The 20,885-nt window shown below is 40.0% G+C and overlaps 1 protein-coding gene across 3 annotated transcripts in view; it reads right to left on the bottom strand.

Moving 5' to 3' along the window:
* LOC121284776 (transformer-2 protein homolog beta-like) overlaps positions 1 to 20,885 on the bottom strand; it is a 47,929-nt gene that overhangs the window by 14,001 nt on the left and 13,043 nt on the right. For all 3 annotated transcript variants that reach the window (XM_041200402.1, XM_041200403.1, XM_041200405.1), the window contains exons 2-6: positions 15,690 to 15,847; positions 7,675 to 7,840; positions 2,789 to 2,977; positions 2,459 to 2,574; positions 1,032 to 1,106 (exon numbers count right to left, since the gene is read on the bottom strand). In XM_041200402.1, the coding sequence (XP_041056336.1) occupies positions 1,032 to 1,106; positions 2,459 to 2,574; positions 2,789 to 2,977; positions 7,675 to 7,840; positions 15,690 to 15,847 (704 nt within the window). The remainder of the gene's footprint in view (positions 1 to 1,031; positions 1,107 to 2,458; positions 2,575 to 2,788; positions 2,978 to 7,674; positions 7,841 to 15,689; positions 15,848 to 20,885) is intronic.

Below are 20,885 nucleotides of genomic sequence, written 5' to 3'. Positions count from 1 at the left end.
GGTAGATTATTCTAAAGATTCGCAACCCTCAGCAAAGAAATGTCTTCACATCTTAGAACTAAATAATTGGCCTCTAATCCTGAGGCTATGCCTCCATGTTCTGGATTCCCCAACCAGGGGAAACAACCTCTGCCTACCCTCTCAAGCCTCTTCAGAACCTTGTATATTTCATGAGATTACGTCTCATTCTTCTAAGCACCAGTAAGGCCCAACATGCTCAAACTTTCCTCATAAGGCATCCCAGGGACCAATCTTTGCAGTACCATTCCCAATGCAAGTATGTCCTTCCTTAGATACAGAGATCAAGACTGCATGCAGTACTCCAGGTATGCTCTCGCCAAAGTCCTATATAACCGTAGCAAGGCTTCCTTATTCTGGATATTCAGAGCCATTCATCTCAAACTGCACAGAAAAAGATATTTAAAAGCATGACAGCTTCAAGTTCACTACTTAAGACCATTCCATTTATACCTCACACTCCTGAAATAAACTGATTTTAGCTTGAAGTAAATGAGGGCTCATTCAAATCTGAAATTTAGAACAAGCCAGTAAGAACATGTTCCAGTAACAAAGCTGGAAATAAAATTGTAAATAAATGCTTGATTGTGACCAAGCGCTCTAAAGTCATGGGTCTACAATAGCAAGTGTAACGGCCACCCAAAGATGGGGTATCAACTTATTAGCTGAGTCAATGGCCAGCAGATAACAAACATCTTGCCTTGGAAAGAAACTCAATTACTTAGTATACCCAATTGGGGTTCTTCAATTCCAAAAAAACTTTTCTGCGAGAAAACAGTTCAAACTAGCAACTTTTAGTCTGGGTTATCTGTTCAGTACCTCACAAGAGAAAAAAAATTAACATTGCAGAATACAATTAGTACACTGAAATAGATTTCCAAGTCTTGCAAATACTGGTTTTTAAAAACTAAACACAGAGCAAAATGAGGTGTAATTGAATTAGGCAACATTTGAATTGCACCACTTGAAGTTTCATCCCCCAAAAATAAGTTTATTCATTCCTTCCTGCATACCTGTAGGACCTGCTGTAATACTCTCGGTCATCATATCTGTCATATCGGTCATAACTGTCTCTGCGGCGTGAACTACTGCAATGTGAAGTAAAAACAGCAACGGTTAAAGATTCCTCTTTCACACTCTTTTTAAACCAAAAGAACTACAGTAATTCCTCACAATGTTATAGACACACTCTTGAAAAGTGCGACTAGGTAAAACAACAATAAGCAAATCAGATTTTTTCATGCAAACTAATGTATAAACTGGAGTTAGGTTCTTTTGGGCATGTCTTGTCAGGAAAAAAACAAAGTTGAAAAGCTATGCATGTACAAGACATTCCTAACTGAAATAACTTTTGAAGTAAAATAAGTTTCTAATCATAACAAATTTACACTATTCAGAGGGGTTTCACCATTGAACAAACAGACAATGAAAGTAGAACCATTAAACAGGTGGATATTGAACAGTATTCAGGCACAGGATGGAAAAAGAATCACTGAGAAAGAGATTGCAGAGAGCAATATTGCAGACAGAGATGTGGTGAGTGAGGGTTGGAAGGGGCAGGCAATGGTATCATTCACGAGGATAAAACTGCTGACATGCCCAAAACCGAAACTGCGTTGAAATTATTTGGTCCTCATCAGTTTGGGTTAGTTTTACTTTTGGACTCACTGCCTATGTTTACCCCCATCAGGTCCTCAGTCTGTTTTGGAGCTAGTTCCTTTTTCTTACTTACAGATTGAATAAATAAAAATAAAATCAGTTATTCACTGATGACAATTATTTAAATACTACGCTTTAAAATCTGTTACCTCTGAATTCAATAAAGAGCAAGGCTGATATTATTAGATTCAAATTCTGGCCTGCTGGCAAACAACATAGTTGCAAATGTCACACCCTTAAAAGGGATATATATTACCCTACTGTTATCAGCAATGTTATAATGGAACAATGTTGTTCGAACCAAGGCTAAGTGAGGAATCCCTTTACAACATGAAGAATACTACATGGTGGTAGGACACAGGTTTGTAACGTGAGCTGAGACAAACTCTCAGTCTTGGTCATGCCACTGGAGATATGCCACAACTCCAAAGAGGCAGACATCAAAGAGTTAACTCACGACACTTGTGCACTGAGCAGTTGAAAATAGTAGCAAGATGGGTTCCCAATTGTAAAGAGGGAGACTAAAACCACACTCCCATGTATAACCAACTTCAATTACCACACCTCTCTACATACACAATCTTCACAAAAAGTCAACAATTTTCTTCATGTACATATTTATAACAAATCATTTATCTGGAGAACACATACAGAAATGGCTAATATTCATTTTCATTAATATAATCGCTTTCTGATCATAACCAAAATTATAAGGAGCAACAGCCACACTGATTTCTGATACTGCTTCCTCTGGCAAGAGTGTCAAATCAAATAAACTTACTAGGTTGGTCTTCCCATGTAGATTCCAGGGGTAGGTGTGTGGGCTCTTTTAGTAATAGAGAAATCAACACGAATCCTACGCCCATCCAATTCCATTCCATTGGCACGTTCTTTAGCCTGCCAAAAGGGATTTTAAAAGCAGTTACATTGAAATCCAATAAAACCAAACCCAGGTTAAATTAATTGAAAATCAAAGCTTGTGTGTTGTGTATGTGACAGAACAGAAATTTAATTATACTCAGTTACAGCCCCACGTACAGGTTTTAGGTTTAACCCAATAAACCAATGGTGCTACTGAAAATTTTAAATTAGCAACCCTTTACATTCTTACCTCTTTAGCATCGTCGACATTCTCGAAGTAGACAAAAGAAAAGCCTCTGGAGCGATTGGACTGCTGATCATACACGACATTAACCCCTGCAAGTGGGCCATACCTCGAAAAGACCTCTCGCAGGTCTCGCTCAGTGGTATACAGACTTAGTCCAAAAACTCCCAGACAAGTGTTGGGGTCAGGGTTAGCCTGCACAAAGAATGCACACAATGAATTAGTAAAGCTCTTCCAAGAGACAAATTTGCATATTTTTCAGGACTCATTCTGCTGAAATTTTGGATCTAATGGCGCCTGCATACTGCTATTTTATCAAGAATCAGAATTAACTGCTTTGCACCAGCATTAAATCTAGAGCTAGAACCTTAGCTGAGTCCAGAGTGAAATGCCCTAAAGGGGTGCAGCCATACGGAGCGTGAATCCTAACCAGTGTCCAATCTGTACACGCAACAGGTTAGCCATTTGTGTAGAGGGAAACAGCTAAGGTTACAGGTCCATGATCATTCATCAGAGCTCTTCCGATGAAAGGTCGACAGCCCAAAATGTTGAATATTCCTCTCTCCAGATGCTGCCAGACTTGAATACTTCCACCATTTCTTGTTTTTACTCCAGATTGCAGCATTCACAATATTATGTTTTTGTATCAAACCTGGATATTTTGGACCCCATGGGCATCTTTCAAACTCACTCTAGCCAAATAATTGTTTGCAGCACAGGGATTTCAACTCCTCACCGCCCACCCATATGCCCCACCTCCACCTGCAGTGCTTCCATTAAGTTTCCTGCAGGTACAGCTGTGGCAGGAACCGTGCAGGCCACTCAAAAGTTATTTCCCCACAAGACACCATGTGAGCACAGCCACTCAAAACATTTAATAGTACTGCACACAAATAAACAGGCCATATCAAAAATTGAGGGAATGTTGCCCACTTGATTTCTGGATGTTTCCTGTTGGAGTATATTTACAAGAAGAGGAAGATTCACATTTATATTGCACTTTTCACAACAACTGGATGTCCCAAAGCATGTTGCAGCCAATGAAACACTTTTTGAAGTCTGGTCACTGTTATTGTAAAATAGAAAACATGGCAGCCAACTTGTACATTGCAATCTCCCATAGATATCATGACCAGATAATTTGTGATTGTGAGTTGTTAATTAAGAGATAAATCGTGGCCAGGACACCAGGAATAACTTTCCTGTTCTTCTTCAAAATACTGCCATGGGATCTTTTAGGTTCACCAAAGTTTAACATCTCATCTGAAAGATGGTTTCTTCAATAGTGCAGCACTGGAGTGTCAGCCTAGATTGTTGTGTTCAAGTTCTGGAGCAGGACTTGAACCCACAACCTTCTAGCTCAAGAGGCAAAAGTACGACTGACCAACCCACAGTTGACATATGAGGCATGGACACAGTTCTTTGCAACCAAACTATTAAATAGCAAACTTTAAGTGAAGAGAGGTTGGATAGACTTGGGTTGTTTTCATTGAAACAGAGAAGACTGAAGGGTGACCTGACCGAGGTGTACAAGATTATGAGGGGCATGGACAGGGAGCAGCTGTTCTCCTTAGTTGAAGGGTCAGTCACATGGGGACACAAGTTCAAGATGAGGGGCAGGAGGTTTAAGTGGGATGTGAGGAAAAACTTTTTTACCCAGAGGGTGGTGACAGTTTGGAATGCACTGCCTGGGAGGGTGGTGGAGGCAGGTTGCCTCACATCCTTTAAAAAGTACCTGAATGAGCACTTGGTATGTCATAACATTCAAGGCTATGGACCAAGTGCTGGTAAATGGGATTAGAAGGATAGGTCAGGTGTTTCTCATGTATCAGTGCAGACTTGATGGGCCGAAGGGCCTCTTCTGCATTGTGAAATTCTGTAAAGCAACAGAAACTGGTTGACAGCTGAACTTGCAAGGACCAGCAGATACAGTGCAAAAATACCTCAATGGGTTTATCTGAAATTTAACAAATTCTCTCAAAGAATTGGGCTGAAGTTCTTTTAAAGTAGCTAATAATTTGGAAATAAACCTTTAAGTTCTACTTTATGGGTCCATGGGAATTCAATTCAGAGTCAGTCCTCATCGTAAGTAAATTTTAAAAGCAGATAAATTGGAGACCAAAACTGTGAGTGGGATGTTTGTGGGTAGCATAAATGAAAGAATTAATGACGTGCATTTGTTCAAAGCCTTTCACAACCGCAAGATATTCAAAAGTAATTTATAACTAATTCGGTACTTTTGAACTGTAATAGCTGAATGTTATTTGGATGCTTACACCAAGTTACAGCAGTGAAGGAACAATGACGCTAACACCAACGCCATCACCAGCTTCAGGGATTTTGCTCTCCAAATAAAAGCTAAAAACAGATACAAAACACTTCCCAGCCACCCACAAAACATCCCTACAATACATCTGTTCCAGCCAATTTGCAGCTGCAGCTCTTTCCTATCAATTAAGATGAATTGAAGCATTGAGAGCTAGTTCAGGATTTAATAATCTATATATAAATTCCTGTTCACCTGGAAATAGATTATGAGTTGTAATTTTATTTAAAACAAAAAGTTTGGTCTAAGTGTGCAGAATGAGCAATAAAGTAATGGCATTTTTACATAAAATATTACAAGTAGACCCAAGATTTACAACCAGATCAAAAAGCCAATTAACAGTTACATCAGTATGCATTCCAAAACTTATGAAAACAATCTGCATCTATTTAGTATTCCCATGACATCCCAAAGAGATTTCTCATATCCTCAAACTTGCCTTTGACCTTCCATACTATCGCTCCATCTGAAAACTCCCTTTCTTCTCCAAAGTCTTTGAACTTTTTTCATCTCCCAAATCTGTGTCCATCCTTCTTGCAATATATTTTCAATCTCTCCAATCAGGTTTCTGCCCCTACAGTTCTTATCAAAGTCACAAATGATATCCTTTAACTATAACATAGACAAACCACCCATCTCAACCTGTCAGCACATGATTGACCACACCAACCTCCTCCAAAGACTCCCAACCGCCATTCAGCTGGGTGAAACTGTTCTCACCTGGTTTCATTCTTATTTACCTAACAGCCGCCAGAGTATCAGTTGCAATGGCTTCCCTTACCCCTCCTGCACCATTACTTCTGGTGCCCCCCAAGGATTTATCCTGTCCCCTATTTTCCATGCTGCCCCTCGGCTGCATCATCCAAAAAAGTTTTAGTTTCCACAGGTACGGTGTCAACACCTCTATCTTATCATCACCTCTCTCCACTTCTCCAATGTTGCTAATTATCTGGCTGCTTATCCAGTATCCAATACTGGATGAGGAGAAATTTCCTCTAATTAAATATTGGGAAGACTGAACCATCATCTTGAATCCCTACTCCAAACTCCATTCTTTAGCTACTAACTTCATCACTCTCCTTGCCAACAGCATAAAACTAAACCAGACTGTTTATAACAATGTCATATTTGACTCCAAGATAGGCTTTTAACCAGTTGTGTCATCACTAAAACCGTTTGTTTCCCACCACTATTAGATCGCTCGACTTTGCTCTTGCCTCAGCTCATCTGAAGCTGAAACCCTCATTCAGCCTTTCGTCACCTCAAGTCATGACTATTTGTTTGCATCCATGCACATCAAAAGGAAGGAGATAGTGGAGGCACTATACCATATATGGAAAAAATGCATTAGAAAAGGGAATAATGCCAGAGGACCAAAGAGCTGTTAATGTAACTCCCAAATTTATAAACAGGGGATTAAACAAATACAGGGAACTACAGGCTAATTAACTTAACATCAAGGGCAGGAAAGATGACATCCTTACTCTTAGGAATCAGAAGTATAATTTCAAAATTTGCAATTGACACCAAATTGTGGGGGTGTGGTCCGAACAAAACAGCAACAAAATACTGGAAGGCAACAAAAAAACTTGCAGAACGTGTATGCAAGTATCAAACAAATTTCAATATGATGTGATATATTTTGGTATAGGCCACATTCTCCTAGAAAACTAAGTGCCCAAATGGGGTGAAGGAACAGAGGCGCCTCTCGAGACATGGACTGCAACAATTCAAAGTAGCAGCTCCCTACCACCTTCTCAAGGGCAATTAGGGATGGCCAACAAATGCTGGCCTAAGCCAGTGATGACCACATTCTGTGAAAGAATGAAACAAAAGCTGAGTTTGAATACACATTGAAAGTAGCAATGCGGGTTAATATGGCCATAAAATAGCAAAATAGCAAAAATAGCAAAGAGCACTGGGGTTCAATTCAAGAGGGATGAAATTGAAAATCAGAGCTGTGATAAATTTGTGTAGAACTTGGGAGTCCTGCCTGGACACAGAGGCACTGGTGAAGGTGCAATAAAGATTTATTAGAATGATTCCAGAACTGACAAGTTATAAGTATTAGGAAAGATTAAATAAGCTACCTTATCTAGAAAAAAAAGAAACAACTGAGAAGTGACCCGATGGAAGTTCTTATTCCTAAAGGGTTTGATAGGTTAAATTGTTTTCAATTGTAGACAATAAGGTGGGATTAAAATGGTCAAATTGTTTTCTTTAAATTATTTTTTCTTTTTCAGCCGGCACAATAGGCTGAATGGCCTCGGTACTATAGCTTTTTAAATAAGAGACAGTCACCAACAAATCCAACAGGGGAACTCAGGAGAAACCTCTTTATTCAATGTTTGGGAATGTGGAACTTGCTATCACACAGTAATTGAGGCAAATAGTGTGGATGCATTTAAGAGGGTCCTAGATAAGTATATTAACGAGAAGGGAACAGAAGGATATTTGATGAGGTTAGATGGAAAAGGGTGGGAGGAAGCTCATGTGGAGCATAATGGCACTAATTAATATGAAGGGAACATAGGACTCTGGAAATAAACGTAGATGTGGCTCATACCCGATTGCCAATATGACGCCTCCGATTTGACATAGGAGATCGACTATGGCTGCGACGGCGCCTATAATCAGGACTATAGGATCTGCTCCTGGATCTCCTACGGCGAGAACGAGAACGGGATCGAGACCTTGAGTAACGCCTGCGAGAACTCCTCCGGGATACAGACCTGCAGAATCAGTACACTGTTAGTTCTAGATACAAACAGCAATTATTCTGGAGGAGAGAAAGTGAGTTGAGCGGGCATGACTACATTCTTTCCTTCAATGTTTATGAAGAAAAAAAAAATTCAAATATGTTTTTTTTTTGCAGTCTTCAAATGTGCCTTTTCAGGTCTATTTTCCTAAGTCTGTTTGAGATATTAATGATGGGGTGTACATCAGATTAACTCCATTGAATTCAGCAGGGATCATAACTTCAAGGTCGTAGCATGCTTTCCTGGAATCAGGCAGTTCCAGGTTGGCCTTCAATCAAATCTAATCCAATTACAAAATGAGAAATGCCATACAAAATCTCCACTCACAGGCAAAAGACTGTACAAGTAGAGGCCAATTTAACGTCTTAAAAACTCATATCTATTTTTTGGACATATACTTTGCAAAGTCAGCATTCTCCTGAAATGGGATTTAAATACCGAATATACTTTGACATAAAGGACAGTCATCTTTAATTGCCCCAAGCTGTGCTGGCAGATAATGTGCAACTTAAAATATGATCACCTCTTCAGTTTAAAACAGTGAAAGGAGAGCCGGGAGCACATGGAGAGCGGACCTGTGCGAGAAGGGCAGCGGCAGATAAAAACCGGGGGCAGAGAGCTCTTTCAACCTGTTTCTATCTGTAAGGGCTGAATTGTGACGTCACAGGAACAGGTAGGTGATTGATGGGTATCTCTTCCCTGTCTCTTTTGATTGGCCAAGTGGTTTAATCAGGAGACATTATTATAGCTGAAGAGTGCAGTTAAGAAATTCACTTCTAAAATATTTAACATCCAAATTAATTAAATAAGTAGAATAGAGATGGCTGGGCAGGCGACATATTGCAGCTGTAGTTGTAGTGGTAGCTGATGCGTTGACACTGGTGCGATCCATGGTGACCACATCTGCAGCAAGTGTTGGCTGCTCGAGGAATTTTGTCTCAGAATTGATGAGCTGGAGTCTGAGCTGCGGACACTGCGACACATCAGGGTGGGGGAAGAGTTACCTGGGCACTGTTTCAGGAGGCAGTCACACCCCTTAGATTAATTACATCAAATTTGGTCCTTGGTCAGGGACAGGAGGGTGTGATAGAGTGTGAGGCAGGTATGGGGATCCAGAATTTGGCTTTGGGGGAGCCTCAGCCAGTGCCTTGTCCAATAGGTCCAAGGTTCTTGCTCCTGGTGTGGACGAGGGCACAGACTGCAGGGAGGATGAGCGAACTGACCAGAGCACCGTGGTACAGGATGCTATTCAAGTGGGGTAGAAAAAAAATGTTGTCGTAATAGGGGATAGCATAGTTAGGGGAATAGATACTGTTCTCTGCAGCAAAGCCAGAGAGTCCCAAAGATTGGCACCAGGTAGGCAGCACAACATCAAGGACATGTCTTCTGGGCTGGAGAGGAACTTGGAGTGGGCAGGGAAGGATCCAGCTGTTGTGGTCCATGTAGGTACCAACGACATAGGTAGGATTAGGAAAGACGTTCTGCTGAGGGACTATGAGTAGCTCAGGGATAAATTAAAAAGCAGGACCACAAAGGTAATAATCTCAGGATTACTACAAGAGCCAGGTGCAAATTGGCATAAAATAAATAAGATTAGGGAGGTAAATGCACGGCTCAAAGATTGGTGTGGGAGAATTGGGTTCTGATTCTTGAGGCACTGGCACCAGTACTGGGGAAGGAGAGAGCTGTTCCGTTGGGACGGGCTTCTTTTGAACCATGCTGGGGCCAGTGTCCTGGCAAATTGTATAACTAAAGCTGTAATTAAGGCTTTAAACTAATTAATGGGGAAGAAAATATAAGCAGAAGAGTGCAGCAGAAATTAGAGCCAGAATGAGTAATAATGGTAAAAAGTCAAAGCTCAAGGCTCTTTATCTGAATGCACGCAGCATTTGAAACAAGAGATGAGTTGACGACACAAACAGAAATAAATGGATATGATTTGATAGCTATTACAGAGATGTGGTTGCAGGGTGACCAAGACTGGGAACTCAATATTCAAAGGTATTTGACGTTCCAGAAAAATAAGCAAAAAGGTGGGATAGTTTTACGAAAAAAGGTATCAGTGTGGTGGTGAGTAGTGATGTAGGTGCAACAGATCGTGATGTGGAATCAGTTTGGGCAAAAATAAGGTATAGCAAGAGGAAGAAGTCATGGTTGGGAGTCGTCCATAGGCCCCCGAAGATTTGCCTCACTAGGACAAAGTGTAAAGCAGGAAATAATGGAGGCATGCAAGAAGGGTGCTACAATTGTGGGTGATTTTAATCTGCATATTGACTGGACAAATCAGATTGGCAGGGGTAACATGGAAGACAAATTTGTAGAGTGCATCAAGAGATTGTTTCTTAGAGCAATATATTGCAGAACCTACCCAGGACTATGCTAATTTAGATGTAGTAATGTGTAATGAGGTAAGACTAATTAATAAGAGATCTCGCAGTTAAGGATCCCCTAACGGGTAGCGATCACATCATGGTAGAATTTCAAATTCAGTTTGAGGGCGAGCAACTCGGGCCTCAAACCAGTGTCCTCAACTTAAATAAAGGTAATTACAGAGATATGAAGAAAGAGGTTTTTTTAAAGCAACTGGGAAAACGGGCCAAGGGGAAGGTCAGTGGATGAGCAGGGGCAGGCATTTCAATGGTCAAAGATTTATCCTGATCAAAAAGAAGGACTCGGTGATAAGGATACACCACCCATGGTTAATAAAGGCAGTCAAGTAGAATATTCAATCAAAAACTAAGGCATACAAAGCAGGCCAGAGAATTGGGAATTTTTTTTTAAAGGAACCAGCAGCAGATGACTAAAAAGCTAATGAAGAGGGAGAAAATTGATTATGAAAGTAAATTGGCAAGTATAAAAAACGAACAAGAGCTTCTACAGGTATAAAAGAAAGAGTGACAAAAGTGAGCGGAGGACCCTTGGAGGATGCGACTGGAGAACTGCTAACGGGGAACAGGGAAATGGCAGATAACAAACCAATATTTTGTATCGGTCTTCACAGTGAAGGAAACAATAAACATCCCAAAGATATCAGATAAGCAAGGAGCTAATGGGACGAAGGATCTTGTAACAATCTCTATCACTAGGGACAAAATATTTGAGAAACTAATGGGACTGAAGGCAGACAAGTCGCCAGGACCTGATGGCCTGCAACCAAGGGCTTTAAAGGAAGTGGCTACAGAGATAGTGGAGGCATTGGTTGAAATATTCCAGAACTCACTGGATTCCAGGAGGGTCCTAGCAGATTGGAAAATCACTAATGTGGTGACATTGTTCAAGAAGGGAGACAGACAAAAGGCAGGAAACTCTAGGCCAGTCAGCCTAACATCTGTCATTGGGAAAAAGCTAGAGTCCATTATTAAGGAAGAAATAGAACATTTAGAACAGCTTAACACAATCAAACAGAATCAACATGGTTTTGTGAAAAGGAAATCATGTTTAATAAATTTGCTACAGTTCTGTGAGGATATAACAAATAGAGTTGATAAAGGGGGACCGGTAGATGTGGTGCATTTGGATTTCCAGAAGGCATTTGATAAGGTGCCACATAAAGGGTTATTGCACAAGATAAGAGCTCACGGTACTGGAGGTAATGTACTAGCATGGATTGAAGATTGGTTAACACACAGAAGACAGACTTGGGATTAATGGGTCTTTATCAGGTTGGAAAGACAACCATTCTTGACAACCATCCTTGTGGAGTGCCACAAGGGTCAGCCCATGGGCCTCAATTATTTACTAAAGTTACTTGGGGGAGGAGCAGAGTGTAATGTATCCGAATTTGATGCTACAAAAATAGGCAGGAGCGCATGTTGTGATGAGGGCATAAGGAATCTGCAAGGGGATATAGATAGGTTGAGTGAGTGGGCAAAAACTTGGCAGTTGGAGTTTAAAGCAGGGAAGTGAGGTCATGCACTTTGGTAGGAAGAATCAGAAGGTAGACTATTATTTAAATGGTGAGAGACTCCAAAAAAGTACAGCGCAGAGGGATCTGGGTGTTCTTGTGCATGAAACACAAAAGGTTAGCATGTAGGTGCAGCAAATTATTAAGGCAGCAAATGAATTTTGGCCTGCATCGCTAGGGAGTTGGAGTTTAAAAATAGGGAAGTCTTGTTACAAACGTGCAAGGTGTTGGTGAGGCCACACCTGAAGTACTGTGTACAGTTTTGGCCCCCGTATTTAAGAAAGGGTATGCTGGCATTGGAGACGGTTCAAAAGAGGCTGATTCCTAGGATGAAGGGGTTGACTTATCAAGAATGGCTAAACAGGTTCGGCCTTTATTCATTAGAGGTTAGAAGAATGATCTTATTGAAATGTAAAAGATTCTGAGGGGACTTGACAAGCTAGATATTGAGAAGACGTTTCCATGAGTGGGGGAATCTCAAACTAAGGGACATAGTTACAGAATTAAGGGAACACTCATTTAAAACAGAGATGCAAAGGAATTTCTTCTCTCAGAAGGTAATGAATGTCTGGAATTCTCTACCCCAGAGAGCTGTGGAGGCTAGATCACTGAAAGTATTTAAAGAGGTGGTAGAAAGATGTTTGAAATAAATCAGGGAGTTGAGGCCTATGGGGAGCTTGCATGAGTTGAGGCCTGGGGCAGATCAACCATGATCTTATTGAATGGCAGGGCAGGCTTGAGGGGCCGAATGGTCTACTCCTATTTCTTTTGTTCTTCAGTTAAGGCATTTGCAAACTTTGAAATTTCACCTGTATATTCAAATCTAGGTCAATATACATCAAAGATAACAGTAGTCTTTCTACTGACGCTGGGGAACACCACTGTATATTTCCCTCCAGTAGGAAGAGCAACCAAGCAGTCATCACAACTTTGTTTTCTGTCCCTTAGCCAATTTTGTATCTACATCACTCACTTTCCTTTAATCCCATGTATTTTAGTTTTGCTAATAAGTGGCATTTTATCCAATACCTTTCGAAAGTCCATTTACAATACATCAACCACATTATCTTAATCAAACCTCAGTTACCTCATTATAGGTCAATCAAGCTAGTCAAATAGAATTTGCATTTAACAAATCTGTACCCTCTTCTGTTAAGCTATACTTTTCCAAATACCAATTACTTATGCTCCAGATTACTGTCTCAGTTTCCCCACGATTGATGTTAGCCTCACTGGTCCATAAATTACTGGGTTTATCCTTCTCTCCTTTTTTGAGTAAGGATAACATTTGCGGTCCACCCAACCTCTGGCACCACCCCAATATCAAAGGAGGATTGGATGACTGTAGGCAGAGCCTAAGTAATGCCCACTTTTATTTGCCCTGCAACCATGGATGCATTCCATCAGATCCCAGGTAACTTTACTACATTGGGCGGAGAACAGCAAAGTGTACCAAAACAAAGAGCTACAAAAAGGGAGTTGAAAGCTTCTTTTCAGACAGGTTAAGGGATGATTTTATGGAAATTTAAAAAATATTAGGGGGAAAGGTAGTATATACAGCACAAAACTAATTCCATTGGCTGGTGAGCCTAAAAATTAAAGTTCAATCTTTCAAAGCATGGTACAAGTTCAGAACACACTTCCACAAACAGCAATTGATGCTAGGTTAATTGCAAGTTTTAAATGAGTGCTAAATTTTTATTAAGTGATATGGCACAAAGGCAGGCGTACACAGATCAGCCACAGAATCTCAGAAAGGCACATCAGCGAGGGGTTAAATGGCCTGCTCCTGTTCCTAACAGCACCTTTTAAATGCCTCTATTTTTACCTTCCAACATCACTACTGCCTTCTCTAGTGCTGCATTGGTAACATTCTCTTGTCTACTCAAGACCAACACAAATTATTAGTACCCTTGTTGCCACAAGATCACCTTTTCACCCCATCACAGGCCCAAAACATTAACTGTCTTTCTTCCCACGGATGTTGCCCGACTTGCTGAGTACTTCCAACATTTCCTGTTTTTATTCCATCATTCCTTTGGCTACCCTTTCACTGTCAATATTTTTAAAAAGACTTTTGGATTCCTTTTCATATTAGTGGAAAACTTCTTATACTCTTGTTCCTGCTATTTCCTTTAGAACCCCCTACTTCATGTAGTCAGCTTGGTTCTCTCTTACATTATGACCCATGCATTTTATCATAAGCATCCTTTATCTGTTTCATTTTAATCTCCATACCTTTAGTCATCCAGGAAGCTCCAGGTGTGAAAGAGCTTCCTTTTCACCTCATGGGAGTATCTACATTCTGGATCGCAAACTGTTATTTTAAAGCTCTCCCAATGTGTTCTCTCAGTTCAGCCAATCCACCTGTCCACCAATCCAACTCACTGATATTAGCCCTCCTTTAGTTAAGTATTTTTATACTTGAATATTCCCTGTTCTTTTCTATAATAAAAAATGTTATTATAATAACTGTTTGCCAAATCCTCCTTCACCGAAAAATGCTCCACCTACCCCAATTCATTTCCCAGAACTGGGTCCAGAATTGCTTCCTTCCTCAATGGGCTGGAAAAATGCTGATCAAGAAAGTCCGCTTATACACATTATTATCTAACCCTCTTTGCCCTTTGCAATTGTTATTATCCCAGTCTAAGTTGGGATAATGGAACTCCATTATCACTACTCTACAGTTCTTGCACCATTATTAAAGCATTTGGAAATTGGCTCTTTTAACTCCTGCCCCCTATTTGGTGGCCTGCAATATACACTTAGTAGCCTAATAGTTCCTTTGTTACAAAGGATATATGGCAGAGAAACAGACCATTCAGCCCAACCAATCCATGCCAGTATTTATGCTCCACTCCAGCTGCCTACCATTTTCCCCCATCTAAATCTCTTTGTAACCGTTTCCTTCAATCTCAGGCTTGACTAGCTCCCCATTAAATGCATTCATAACATTCACTTCAACTAGTCCCTGTGGAGCAGCAAATGTTATTCCTCAATTTCGAAATAGATTCTGTCTTTGAACCCTCAACATTATCATCCCTTCTAGTGTATTGCGTGCACCACAGAATGGTTACAGCACTGCAGACCATTTGGCCTGGGCCAGCACGTCTGTGCAAGTGCAATTCAGTTTGTCTCTTGCACATTTTCTCTCAGGTGTTTTATCCAAAGCCATGACTGAATCTGCCTCTACCACACACGTCGGCAATGCATTCCAGATCTCAACCACACCTGCATAAGAGCTTTTTTCCCTATTACTTTCGGTTCTTTTGCCATTTACCTTGAATATGCCATTCTTGACCATTCTGGGGGCGATTTCTCTATTTACTCTCAGTAAAACCCTCATGATTTTGATCACCTATCAAATCTCCAAATTTTTCTTCCAGTTTCTCCAATCTATACAAGCAACTGACCAAGGTGTCTCATCCCTGGAACCATTCTTGTAAATCTTTCCTGAACTCTCTCTAAAGTCTTCACACCCTTGTAAAATGTGGTGCCCAGAATTGGGCACAATACTCCAGTGTTTTGAAGGTTTGTCAGAACTTCCTTTCTTTTATACTTTATGGCTCTATAAATCCAGGATCCTATATGCCTTTTTAATAACTTTCTCAATCTACCCTGCCATCCTTAATGATTTGTACACATGCATTTCCAGGTCTCTCTACTCCTGTGCCCACTTTAGAATCTGATCAATATGGTTAGTCCCCTTTCTTTCTTAATTACTTTTTTGAACTGTATCCCAATGTAAAACAACCAATTACTGCTGTTGTGGTACAAGTTTTCTCTGAGCTCTACTATCTATGGACATCAATGTAGTAACTGTACTGAAACAAAAGACACAAATCAGATTCTGGACCATTGTGACAAAAAAAAAAAAATCGTGGCTTGAAGTCACCAAGTAAAACAGTTACTTACCTGGATTTGGATCTCGAGCGAGATCGTGACTTGGACCTGGAGTGTCTCGATCCATCTCTGGAACGGGAGCGCTCAGCAGAATTTTCTGGAGACTGGCTGGCAGACTTGCCAGATCCATGTAGACTTTCACTTGGTGATTTAGAAGGGGAACGTGAATCCTATATGCAAAGATAAATGTATTAATTTTTAGAAGTCTAAAAGTTGGTTCCAGTAACTTAAAGTATAATCTGATTAAACTCTTAAAGTATCTGAAATGGAATAAACAGGCAACCTAACTTGTACCCCACTGTTTAGCCCGTGCAGTTTCAATTAGGATTGCCCAGGCATTAAATACTTTCCTAGAATGCACTAACAGCCCTAGGGTGTATTCTTCTACCTTGGTTTGTACAGTGCATGCATTTTTCTTTTTTTTTTAGTACAATATACAGGTACGGGCTTACGTTAGCTGAACGATTTGAGTGAATTTATGACAGTATTACAATTCAATCCAAAATTAAAAGTTCTGGCATGTGAAAGTATTCAAGAAGCTAAACTTGTCTTCATGCTCATTTACTTTTTAACCAAATTTCACTCAAAAATAAAAAGTCCCTTGAGAGAAGTTTCACTCAAGGTTTCGTGAGACTACCGCAAGCCCCGCACGTACACATAAACAGACTAGAAATTACTTAGCGTAGTGCTTTCTGATTCCAGATACTTCTGATCTTAACTTCATTCTATTTCTTTTCTTCATTCTTCAGTTTCAAATTCTCACTTGGTTCATCTTCCCACTTCACACACTGCACACATTCTATTTGTGGGACTTCGTGTCTTTTTTTTTAGCATGCATTCTTTTTTTTTCCCCAATTCAGCTTCACTTATTCCTGAGCTTCAATTATTACACAAAACTTGTCAATTGACTTCTTCCACATTTCTTTTCTTCATGAACATTAACCTTAACAAAAAAAGAACAGGATGAGGCATGTAATTGCAGAGAAAACCTGTGCTGAGATTAACCAGTTACAACCAGTGAAATTTTTCATCAAAGATTCTCATCTGCAACAACTGTAGCTATAGGAAATAAAAGTATGCCAGACAGCCGACTCTAGTAACAGCCATAGGCAGAATTCTTAACTAAGGCAACAAAAGGGTTGACATGAACACTTGGGAACTCAGTTACAAACCAAGTGACTCAAGACACTCATACTTTAAAGGTCTGTAACTGGCAATGATTAAACTTTAGAATAGTATCATCTCAGCTATTGTTCTGATTTTGTTGCATCTCACCCACCTCACTCATCCTCCTCCAGTGGAACTATCTGGGAATGGGCTTCCCCACACCAGTTGTCAATTTCACTCTGGTCAGCAAGTATGAGGTACAATTCAAGCTAAATTATAACATACAGACTGGATTGACAGGCAACTCACATTCTGTCTCAACCTTCCAATTTGGGGTCAAGAGCTCCTAAAGAACTGGAACTTAATGCCAGTATAAGTCACCAAAATGGTCAATGGTCATTGGAAACATATTGTCAGACTGATACTCACCATCTCCTAATCTCCTACCCCATTTGTTTCTTACCTGGAGGCACACACAATGCTGAAATGTTAAAAACCTGTTAGCCACAATTTAAACTGAAGGAAGAGTAACTCATTTCAGCTGGACAGACTATTCATCGAACCGGATCTTCATGGCACCAACAGAAAAAGCCTGCGTCACTCCCTCTCATCATTCACCTTGGAATTAGCGTGTCACTGAACAAACATCTTAAAATACATGCATCATGCAGTCGAATGTTAGTGTCAAACCCTGAAAGTAGTGGCCACGCTGTAAATTGATGCAACCCTTTCACCATCATAAACTAAGTACAAATTTAGCACATCTCCAAAGACATCAACCTGTTTAGGTTTGCCCTATTTTCTTTCTTGTACAGTCAAGATTTCATATCTGTGCAGCATTCTGTGAATGAAAAACACAAGAAAATAGTTCCACACTAAATTTTTTTGGAAGTTAGATAATTAACTTGAAACATTAATTTTACTTCAGCCATGTGGGCTGTTTTGTAAGCTGCTTGTCAGTGTGCCAGTGAAGGAGGCTAATGAATAAATTGAGTGCATTACTACCCAGCTGCTCAAGTGAGTTGATTTCTTCAGAATGGAGCACTAGATACTCAGAACTCTTTATTCAACTACTTGATCTGAACAAATCCAAGTTCACAGAAGTTGATCAGATCCAATTTCATAAAAAGGTGTTTCCCAAGGAGGGAAGGTGGGTGGGAATGAAAATCAGCACACTGGACCAACCTGAATTCCATTGTTTTAAGAAAACAGAGCGACTATAATCTTAGGACCACCTAGAAAAGCAGTCCAAAATCAGATTAGCTTGGATTTCAGGGCCATATTTTCACTTATTCCTACTGGTAACATGTAGTTGTGGACCAGCTTATTGACTTGTTTGACAGAACCAGCGAGGACCATTGCAGTAAACTTCTGTTAAACTGACTGAAATACAAGGAACAAAGATTTGTGGTTTACCAAAAAATGAACACATACAGTGGGCCACAAGGATCAGGCTTGAGAACAATTACCCTAAGCATAGATTTGTTCAAAGTATACATCAAATGCAAAGACTTCTTTCAATAAAAGTTATAACAGAAGCAAAATACTACAGATGCTGGAAATCCGAAATATAAACAGAAAATGCTGGAAAGACTCAGCAGCTCAGGCAGTAACCATGGAGAGAAAGAGTTAACACTTCAGGTGAATAACCTTGAGTCACCGACCTGAAACGTTAACTCCATCTCTCTCTCCATAGACGTTGCCTGACCTGCTGAAAATCTCCAGCATTTTGTTTTTATGATAGCTAATAACATACTGGATATAAGCTAGCTAGCACCTTTTGACAGGTGAGTTAGTTTTAGTATGTTGTATTAGTGGTGGAGAAAGTAAAAATTTCACCAATGTTTCTGATATGATAGGTAAAGCCTCTTAAAAGCTTTAACAATTCACTGAGTTTTGATCCAGTAACAAATCTGCGCCATCATTTGACTAATGTGCTGCACGTGGTACAACTTGGCCATGTAACACTGTTTCTTGGTTTAATGCTGTACCAACATTAGCCAGAGGACAGGCCTTAAGCATTGCCAGTATTATAAGTTTCCTGACCATATTGCTGTGGTGGGTTTGCCACAGTTACAGTACAGCAACATAATTTTAATCACTCAAGCTATTTATTCAACTTTTCTAACAATTAAATAAAAGAGCCATAACAAAATAAAACACACCAAGTCGGCCAAAAAGTGGATTTTAATATTTTCTATTCGTTTACATTATATCAGCAAAACAAAATGTATCCACTGCTTTACTAAGCCACTATCTAGCATGCTTACTGTCAGCCAAATTGCTCAGGTCTATGCATTTTTCAAAAGGCATTGCTGATCCCCTGGAAAGTTAACATTTATGGGTCACAGGAGTTCGGTCAGATAACATCCTGCAAATAGCCTAAACTATTGCCTAAAAACAGCAATACTAAGCAACAAGGTAGCAACTCTCAGCACCAATTCATTTAAGTATTGAACAACAAACACTTCTAGGGGCTTCAATACAATAAACATACCACTTGAAAACACACTTGTAAATATGAAGAAATCTACTAAGTATCATGGAGGCAGTTTGCTCACAAGGAAATTGCTTGTAAAATGCAAAGCTTTCAGGTAAGAAAGAAGAGCTATGCAATAAACAATAATTTGTGACTTAATGACAACTCAGCTTCAGCTGATACAATGAGGCTATTGACCTTGCTAAAGATTTTTAAACACTTTACAGCTGTGAAATTTGCTGCATTTCTTTTAAATTACACTCCTACTTGAATTGCCCTAAAACACTAATTCTATCAAAATGCTCAAAGATGATTTTGCACCAGTTAATTAAGAACATGTGTCAGCAAGGTTCTGATAATTGAAGTAGCTCAAATCTTCATTTGAGCAACTTATTGCATTTTAAGGCATCACAATTCAGCCTACATGAACTTCTGTTCCTGAACACTACTGCAAATTCTGTTGTAATCCTAGTTTAAAAACATGCAACACTGTCTATGTAGCTTAAATTGCAATGTGGAGAACAAATGTTGCTAGTAATTGCATTGAAAGTAGAAGCATACATAGTTCACTCAGTTACTACATGAGTGTTACACTTTTTATTTTAGCACTGTTGGGAAAAAGCAGCCTGGTACAAACATTTGGCAAAAACCTCTGCTCTCTGGACACTGACAACACATTGGGGCATTATTCTGTTCACTTCACTGGAGTAGTACTACTATTTGTGTAGAATGCACCCTTCATTGACATCATCCCTCCTCCAGGTTTGAGGTGTCAGGCACCTCAACAAAGCAATATGTTCACTTCAGACACCAAAAGCAAGACTTGAGCTTTTGGATGAGATATTAATCCAAGGCAACATGTGCCCCCAATATTATTAATAATGCCAATGGAGCTAGCTTCTTGTTTGGCTGCATTTGTTGCATGCACAGTTCTATTTTTTCGCTCTGGGTGAAGTTTAGGAGCACAGGGCAGGGTTATGGTCCAGAGATCAGGAAGCGTGGATTTTTTTGACCGCATGAGTTTTAACTCCTGCTATTGTGAAACCTCTGGAAATTAGGAAAGGAAAATAATTATTTGGCACTTAATGTAATATTAACTGTTTTAGGGATATTGATCTATAATAATATAATTACTTGTAATCCTAACAGCCCATTGTTTCAGCTTCAATGTATAATGCTAAATAAATTCATATTTTGTGTTTGTAGATTTTTAGAATCATGTTTTACAAAGCAGCCAAAAAACTCTAAGAGATTAACTGATGACTATAAAGGAGACCTGTGAAGCCTCTACCATTAACTCCCCATCACCAACCCAACCTTGTTCTTTCCTCCAGCCGCAACATTAATCTCACTGCTCCTTGGCTGCAGCCTCTCCCAAGGCTATCCCCACCCGACACACAATCCAGACCTCAGGAGGGAGGTTTCCCAGGCAAGGGGAGGAGGTTGTGTGTCCGTGCGAGGGATTAAATTCTCTAAAATTGATGCTGGCTCTGGATCCCCGTTACATTGTCCCGACAGGCAGGGCATCGCTGGATTTCTGTGCATGCACAGTAGGTATCAACAGCCATCTTTCATTGGCAGGAGACAGTTTGGAGGAAGGGAGATGAGATGGAATCAATCAC

The sequence above is a fragment of the Carcharodon carcharias genome, chromosome 12 (genome assembly GCF_017639515.1).
Source record: "Carcharodon carcharias isolate sCarCar2 chromosome 12, sCarCar2.pri, whole genome shotgun sequence".
Taxonomy (NCBI): Eukaryota; Metazoa; Chordata; class Chondrichthyes; order Lamniformes; family Lamnidae; genus Carcharodon; species Carcharodon carcharias.
Note: the sequence above shows the minus strand (reverse complement) of the source record. Positions and strands in the feature narration are given on the sequence as shown.